This window comes from Telmatherina bonti, assembly GCF_933228915.1.
Source record: "Telmatherina bonti genome assembly, chromosome: 20".
Lineage (NCBI taxonomy): Eukaryota > Metazoa > Chordata > Actinopteri > Atheriniformes > Telmatherinidae > Telmatherina > Telmatherina bonti.
In genome coordinates, this window is record NC_136618.1 from 36,646,698 (window position 1) to 36,655,285 (window position 8,588).

The 8,588-nt window shown below is 41.3% G+C and overlaps 1 protein-coding gene across 1 annotated transcript in view; it reads left to right on the forward strand.

Annotated features, from left to right (window-relative positions):
- hecw1a (HECT, C2 and WW domain containing E3 ubiquitin protein ligase 1a) overlaps positions 1 to 8,588 on the forward strand; it is a gene marked incomplete at both ends in the record, with an annotated part of 140,341 nt that overhangs the window by 121,161 nt on the left and 10,592 nt on the right. Inside the window, 11 exons of the mRNA XM_079259525.1 lie at positions 956 to 1,052; positions 1,270 to 1,353; positions 1,448 to 1,554; positions 1,926 to 2,040; positions 2,131 to 2,244; positions 3,788 to 3,940; positions 4,877 to 4,975; positions 5,256 to 5,385; positions 5,936 to 6,082; positions 6,168 to 6,282; positions 6,483 to 6,681. Coding sequence (XP_079115651.1) covers positions 956 to 1,052; positions 1,270 to 1,353; positions 1,448 to 1,554; positions 1,926 to 2,040; positions 2,131 to 2,244; positions 3,788 to 3,940; positions 4,877 to 4,975; positions 5,256 to 5,385; positions 5,936 to 6,082; positions 6,168 to 6,282; positions 6,483 to 6,681 — 1,360 coding nt within the window. The remainder of the gene's footprint in view (positions 1 to 955; positions 1,053 to 1,269; positions 1,354 to 1,447; positions 1,555 to 1,925; positions 2,041 to 2,130; positions 2,245 to 3,787; positions 3,941 to 4,876; positions 4,976 to 5,255; positions 5,386 to 5,935; positions 6,083 to 6,167; positions 6,283 to 6,482; positions 6,682 to 8,588) is intronic.

The window sequence follows — 8,588 nt, forward strand, 5'->3', positions numbered from 1 at the left end:
AACAGAACAAAGCTGGCTACAGATTGCTTTCACACAAAATTATTTTAATCCTAAATTTTCACACAAGAATATTTTCAAAAATATGTTTTTTTTAAATGTATCAAATATGGAAATGCATGGAAAATATAAAAAGCAAGAAAATAAACCTGAACAATATTAGTGCAAATTTTAGTCAACAATTTAATTTGCAATATTTGTTTATATAAAATACTTTAATAATCAAACCAGAAAGACATAAAATATCTGTTTACCTGATGTTCAGATGGCAGAAGCCGAAGGAGCAGCATCACTGTCAGTGGTCCCTGAGTCAGTCTGGTTTTTTAACATCTGGCATAATTACTGCTGGGTGTTGATTTTTTTTTAATGCAGGTGTAAATTGTTTGCAGACCCACGCTTGAACGATCGGCTTTTCTGGCAAATATTGCACTTTGCTTTACTTTGACTATCAACAGAAAAGTGGATTGAAATGGTGTTCGTGTTTCTGCATCTCGTTTCTTTTTTCTCCCCAGAGTTTGACAGTGCTCATTAATAATTCCCTTTCAGTGTTCACTGTGTTGGTCCTGCATTACCTTTAATTCCTCCCCACAGCTGCTCTGTGATGCATTCAGGAGAATTGTCACACATCAGACTTCTGTGTTAGGTGAAGATAGCGTGGACAGTTTGTATATAAAAATGAACAGATCTCAAACAAATGGATTGCTAGTGTGACTTGGTTCTCATCAGTCACTTACTAGAGCGTCACATCTCTATTGCAGAGGAAGCTTAGCCGAAGGACTGATATGTGAGAGCAGTGGCTTCCCTCAAACTATGGACTGCGTTTACCAAAGCAGGGCTCCAAAGTCAAATTGATATATCAGAGAACTGGTTCAGAATGCTAATAAAGTGCATAATGTGTTCTCCTTTAATGCCTCCGAATACTTGATGATGGTGTTGATGTTTCTCTGTCTGCCTTCAGCTTACAATGACAAGATAGTGGCATTCCTTCGACAGCCCAACATATTTGACATGTTGCAGGAGCGACAGCCTAGCCTGAGCAGAAACCACACACTGAGGTGGGTTTTTAGATAAAAAAAAAATCTTCAAATGCAAATGTTTGTAAGAGAAATGAAGCATAAACATAAAAAGAAGAGAGCAGCTATCTCAAATGTAGTTCAGTAAATATTCTGGTGTATTATTTTAGCCTCAGGTAGAAGCAATCTTAACACTAAAATGTTAATATTTCCAGTATTTTACATGAGAATGAATTGAATTTTTTACTTTACTGTTCAGGGAGAGGATCCACTACATCCAGATGGAAGGTACTCAGGGGGTGGAGAAGCTGTCATGTGATGCAGACCTGGTCATCCTGTTGAGGTACATCGGCTCAAACACCATCAACCCACATCGCATTTTAGATAGTATATATATTTATATTAGACAATAATGTCCAACATGCTTCTGTTTACAGTTTGTTTGAAGAGGAGATCATGTCTTATATTCCTCCTCACCCTGTCCACCTTGGCTTCGGCTTCTCTCCTCGCTGCTCCCCTGCCTCATCCCCACAGAACTCTCCTGGTAGGTGGGGTGGGCAATATTGCCAAAAGATCATTCATTCATTTTCCAAACCTCTGTATCCAATTCAGTGTTGCAAGAAAGAGAGACGGTTCATCCTGGACAGGTTGCCAGACAACTGCAGGCCCCCAAAAAATGATCCCACAATATTTTCTTTAAATATGTCGATAACAGACATATTCTATACTTATTTTGCTAAACAAGAAGTCACAGCTTCAACATCCTTCTACTGTCTACGTTACTTGGCATAAGATACTCTTTTATATTCTGGCTTGTAGTCCCTGATGTCTGTCTGTGTCTGTCTGTCTGTCTGTCTGTCTATCCGCCTACTTACCTATCTATCTATATAATTATTTGTGTGTGTATGTGTGTAGGCCTGCAGAGGGCCAGGGCTCCAGCTCCTTACCGCAGAGACTTTGAAGCCAAACTTAGAAATTTCTACAGGAAATTGGAAGCTAAAGGCTACGGCCAAGGACCAGGAAAGATCAAGTAAGCCCGAGGACTTGTTGAAACCTCAAATAAAACTGAATGTCTGGCAGGTCAGTGGAACTGTGTGTTTACGTTTTTGGTGTGTCTCAGGTTGCTAATCAGGAGGGAACACCTACTGGAAGGAACTTTCAACCAGGTGATGGTGTACTCTCGCAAAGAGCTGCAGAGGAACAAGCTCTACGTCACCTTTCTGGGGGAGGAAGGGTGAGGCAACCACACCCCCACAGGGATGATATCACAGACCTAAATGTGTAACACTGCAATATTTTCATCCAAACACACTTGTAGAAAGTGACGGGATGGTCTTAAGGAACATGTAGCTTGATGTGGGAAGTAGACCGTAACTAAACTGTATTAGACAGTTGATTTGAGCAATATCAACCAATGGCAAAGAGGTCAGAGTCATCATTGACACGTATGTTAAAATAACCAACTATAACTTAGAGGTTCTTAACCTCATTCAAGAACAAATTGTTTATACCGGATGGATGATTGACAATAAAACAGTAAAAAGGGTTCTTTTTTCTCCATCTTTCATCAGTTGCAGCTCAAACTAAGTAAAATGTCCGACTTTCACTTTCACTGAAAGACAGCGTCTTTAGAATGCAGCAACACCTGTCTGAGGTTGAGTGAGAAAACAGGAACTAGCTGGGCAGAATTTCATGAGAGATGAGTGGTTTATAAACATACATACATACGTATATATATACACACATATATATATATATATATATATATATATATATATATATATATACATATACATATATATATGTATGTATATATATGTATGTATATATATATATATATATATATATATATATATATATATATATATATATATATGTGATCCCTCTGTATCCCTCTGTATGTATATATATATATACATACAGAGAGAGAGAGAGAGAGAGATATGATAGATATATGCAAAAAGTTTAATGGAAGCGATTATGGATGGTGACCATGAAGAGGATTTTGAGTTGAGTGGTGAGGGTAGCATCTGCGATGAGGATCAGAGCATCAGTGATGTTGAGGATGAAGAGGAAAAAAATCCACTCTAGAAAGAAAAAGTGTTGTGTCAACAGGAGAATTGTTGAAGCTCTTTCCTGTGTGTCAGTGGGAAGGTTGTGGCAAATGTTTGTTGGGACCACCAACAGTCTCCAAAATTGGATTTGGGCTCCAGATGAGACCAGAATGCATCAATGGTCAGGAGGACATGTGAAATTCTCAGCCTCTAGTTAGAGGACTAATGGAGTGCAAAATTTCTCAGGGAGAGTTTTGAGGCCCGTCTGCGTGTTGCTGCTCTAGATCACAACAGTAATGCGAACAGGGAGATGGCAAAAACAAAGGAGGGTGAAAAGCAACATATACAGCAGTACTTCAAGGCTGCTCAGCTGCATGTGGTGACACCACTGGAGGTAGCGAAGGATTATACCTTCAGGAAGGACATTGTTAGAGGGGAGCTCAACAGCTGCAGGATAGCATCCATCAAAGAAGCTTTGCAGGACATGAAAACAGAGACTGTGATCACTGTGGCCAGCACAAAGGTGTGCGAAAACCAGAAAAGGTGCTGTCTGTTGCCAAGCATCTGAGCAGATTTTCATCCTCAGCCCCATAACACCACCCACTGAGGAAACATGAAAACGACATCATCACATTACATCAGATTTCCTTTACACTTGTTAAATAAATTTCACGATGTTCTGTGATTGCAAACGTCTCCATCCCTCTCATGTTCTGTCTTCAGATTAGATTACAGCGGTCCTTCCAGAGAGTTTTTCTTCCTTCTGTCTCAGGAGCTCTTCAACCCATACTATGGTCTGTTTGAATACTCCGCTAATGACACATATACCGTTCAGATCAGCCCCATGTCAGCATTTGTTGAGAATCATCTTGAATGGTAAGTTCTGCAGCACAAACACAAAGCAGAATCTTAACAAATATTTATGTTATTGACCAGTCTTTTCTTTAACAAGAAACTTTTTGTTGCACTACACGTTGTGCATGTGATGCTGTCCGTGTCTTTAAATGTTTTGTGCACTACATACATTTTTGTTCCCTCTCACCACACCAATCCGCTATTTTTTTAAACTAAATTTATTATAAAATTAAATTGATTTATTATTAAATGCTATTTATTTATTATTAAATGCCACACTGCACTTTACTGCATTTATCAGACCCACCTTAAATGTCCAACAATTACACAGTTTTTCTTGCAGCCCCATGACAAAAGAATTTCTGCTTGACGGATGCATCAAGAACAAGGTGTAAGATGTCCCCAATCATCTCCACAAGAACAAAATCACATCAATTTTGTTATTATGGCCTCGAGATAAAGAAAAAATTCCTGCTCCTGGCATGGGATGGAACAGGTCTAAGGATGGAGTGCCTCCCCAATCCCACCAATATTTCTTCCAATGAATCCGCAGTTTGGGGACTTGGGGTGCCCTTGCTTATCACTGAGATGGCTAAATAAGCTCCTTGGTCTAAGCGACCGTGGGTAGACCGAAGTTCCTCAATGCTCTGGATGGAGTGGGACTGTCTCTGATATGACATCTGATATTTAGCATCATCTGATACCAATCCAGATAGCTTTAATCCTAAGTATGAAAGGGAGGACATCTCTTTCATTTCTTTCTCTGGTCAAGCATCAGCAGGAGTGGTTTCATAGTCTGATTGAAAGATGCTTATAAAGCAGCATACCTCTTCCTCTTGAAATTGAAATGTACTACCTCAAGACATCTCAAGCTCAGAGCGCAAGGCTGAAAAACATTGGGGACACCTTTAACATCTGTGTGCGTGTGTGTGTGTGTGTGTGTGTGTGTTTGTCCAGGTTTCGTTTCAGTGGTCGTATTCTGGGTTTGGCTCTAATCCATCAGTACCTGCTGGATGCATTCTTCACCAGACCCTTCTACAAAGCACTTCTCAGACTGTCAGTACATACTCTTACACATACACACACTTATGAACACATCTGGAGACTCCTCATTTCTCATGCACGACCACAGTTTCATGTCAAACGTTAAGCTGCTGAAAGATTTATAAACCCATTGCAGATTTGGCTGTAAATCAGGAAAATTTCTCTCTACATCCATCTTTATTTGTCAACATGTCTGAAGAGAACTCCTCAATGAGCTGCTTTAAATTTCACTTTGAAACCATGACAAAACAAGGAGCGTGGTGAGTGTAAGCTGTGTGTGTGTGTTGTCCAGGGCAACAGACCTGTCAGATTTGGAGTACCTGGATGAGGAGTTCCATCAGTCTCTGCAGTGGATGAAAGACAATGACATAACTGACATCCTGGACCTCACCTTCAGTGTGAATGAGGAGGTCTTTGGCCAGGTGAGTATGTGTTAATGTGTGTGAAAGCATGGCAACTTCCTTTAAGATTATAGTCCAAAGTGTGTTCCTTGAGAAAAGATGGATGAGGAGATGGTGAGATCTTAAAGTTCTGTGGTTCAGCTGGGGTTTGTTGTGGTTCAAGACTGAGAGGAGGACACTCAGACTGGGGGTTCAGTCTCAGAATATCAGTGACCTGGGTCCACTAAGGACTCCCCATGTACTATCTGAGGAGTTGGAGAGATAAGTGTGGAGGATGGGTGAGGACGGAAACAATGGATGGTGAGAAAGATGGAGGGAGGACGGAAGGCTGAATCAATCAGGGGAGTGAAGATGTGTGAATGAACGAGGAGGAGGGATGTTAAATCTATGAAACACAACAGAAAATGAGTGGCCTGGAGGGATGAACACGTATGTAGGGCTGTGTTAAGCTGTATTTCCCCAGTTTGGTTGGTGTTTGAGCGAGGGCAGACATTGAAAAGATATTGTTTACTATCAAGTGAAAAATGTGCGCCTGAATGTACTGTTCAATTGTGGACTCTTATTTTTCCAGGTGACGGAGCGGGAGTTGAAGTCGGGTGGCTCCAACCTGCAGGTGACTGAGAAGAACAAGAAGGATTACATTGAGCGAATGGCCAAGTGGAGGGTGGAGAGAGGAGTGGTACAGCAGACAGAAGCACTGGTCAGAGGCTTCTATGAGGTCAGAGCTTCACACCTCAGGATCACTAGTTTTAAAATCATGTGGCTACTTCCAGAGAATCTTCACACCTTGTCTTTCCACACAGGTGGTTGACTCCAGGCTGGTGTCAGTGTTTGATGCAAGGGAGCTGGAGCTGGTCATTGCTGGGACTGTGGAGATTGACCTCAGTGATTGGAGGAGCAACACAGAGTACAGAGGAGGTGTGTTAACGTCTGTCTCTCTGGTATATCTGTATGTTGTCAGTTTACTACATGATAGCAGGCTCAACCTGATCATGTAGGTCTCAGCATCAAGAAAGCCTGGAAAATATCTTTTTATTTAAAAAAAAAAAAAAAAATTGTTGTTGCATATATTTTTCATGTCACTTCAAGATTTTTTCTGCTGCATCACTCTGCTGCAGGTTACCATGATGGCCACATAGTGATGCGGTGGTTCTGGGCAGCTGTGGAGAGATTCAACAACGAGCAGCGCCTCCGCCTGCTGCAATTCGTCACTGGGACGTCTAGCGTTCCCTATGAAGGCTTTGCCGCTCTGCGAGGATCTAACGGCCTTCGACGTTTCTGCATTGAGAAGTGGGGCAAAGTCACATCTCTACCCAGGTAGTTCATCCTGTTATGACCTGCAACTCCAGTTCCAAATATCTGGAATCCCATAAACCCATGTTGTTGTTTTTCCAGAGGAATGTAAAAAAACATGAGATGATGAAAGTGACTCTTCCATACCATGCTGTTGTGATGGATGCAGTTGTATGGTTTAGCATTGTCTTGCAGCTGCCTGAAAGAGAAGTTGTCTAGATAGGTGTGACTGTTGCTCTAGAGCAGGCATGTCAAACTGCAGGTTTTCATAGTTTCCCTGCTCCAACCAACACACCAGACAACAGCTTGTTGTCACTTTCTGCACAAAGGCCATCAATTTCAGCCAGGCATGTTAAAGCAGGGGATCATTTAAAGCAAGCAGCAGCAAGTTAACATCTCTACATGATGTTTGTGTGGTCTTTAGTTCCGGTTTCCTGTTTTATATTGCAGTAATCTTTGTGTTTTCTGTCTACCATTGTTTCCTGTTTGTTCACCTGGTTTCATTTGGCTTATCTATTCCACCTTTTTTTGTTGTGTTTCCTGTGTATAAATGCCAGCATCTGAACATGGCAACACGTGAACTGCCTGGTGAGAAAGCTCAATGTAGAGGTTTTCATATTACATCAACAAAAAATGTTGTCTCAGAAAAACATTTCAGCTACTTGTTCTTAATCAACACCACTTAATTGAGGATTATAACAATGATATTTGAGATCATTGATAAAAATGATCAATGAAATGATAAAAATCTTTTTTTTCTCCATTCTAGATTGCGCCATCTGTTGGCAGCAAATTGTAGAAGCACTGACTTGATATCTTGATTTTTTTTTTTTTAAGTACAAAGTCTTCTCGCATAGATATTACCTCAAATTAGGTTTGTTTGTTTTTTTTTCTGAGGATTTCATGCAGGTTCAGAGGGTGTGTTACAAGGAAGATTTTTTTTTGCGTATTTTTGCTCTTTCAAGGCTTGTTATGATGAGTCTCCATGGCAAAGAAAGACTTGTTTACAATCAGGATCAACTGATTAACTTCTCCCAAATCAGGATTATCAGCGAAACAACACATCAAATCCCAATGGAGTTGAAATGAAAGAGAAGAGGATGCAGAGCGGGAGTCAGAGAGTGGAGAAAGTGATGGAGACTGTAATGTGTCTGTACCGGGCTTTAAAACGGTCCGTGCAGACCGCAGTAGACAACACAGCGGAAAGCTAAAGGGTGGTGGAATTGCAGTGCTGGTTAACCAGTGTTGGTGTCATCCTGGACATGTTACTGTCAAGGAGAAGATATGCACAAGGGACATAGAACTGTTAGCTGTGAGCTTCCGTCCATATTATTTACCCAGAGAGTTTACCTGTGTTATTCTGGTAGCGGTTTATATAATACCTGGTACCGCACCAGACACAGCCTGTGACGTCATCAGCTCCGTCGTTGCTCGGCTACAAACACAGCATCCAAACTCATTCATGGCGATCTCCGGAGACTTCAACAACGTCTCCCTCTCTGCAACTCTACCAACATTCCAGCAGTTTGTCAGCTGCTCCACCAGAGAAAATAAGATGTTGGACTTATTTCATGCAAATATGAATAATGGATACAGTTGTTCTGCCCTGCCTCCTTTAGGAAGATCTGACCATAATCTGGTTCTTCTCACCTCCACCTACAAGCCCATCGTTCAGCAGCAACCAGTCATCACAAAGACTATCAAAATCTGGTCTGCTGAAGCTGAAGATGCTTTTAGAGGAGGCTTTGAGGCTACAGACTGGAACGTCCTCTGTGAACCTCACGGAGACGATATCAGTTCTCAGGACCTGCTCAAAACAACTATGTCCGATTCTCCAGCACCTTTTCAACACCAGTCTGAGACAAAATAGAGTCCCAGTGCTGTGGAAAACCTCCTGCCTTGTTCCAGTGCCTAAAAAAACACAACCAGTT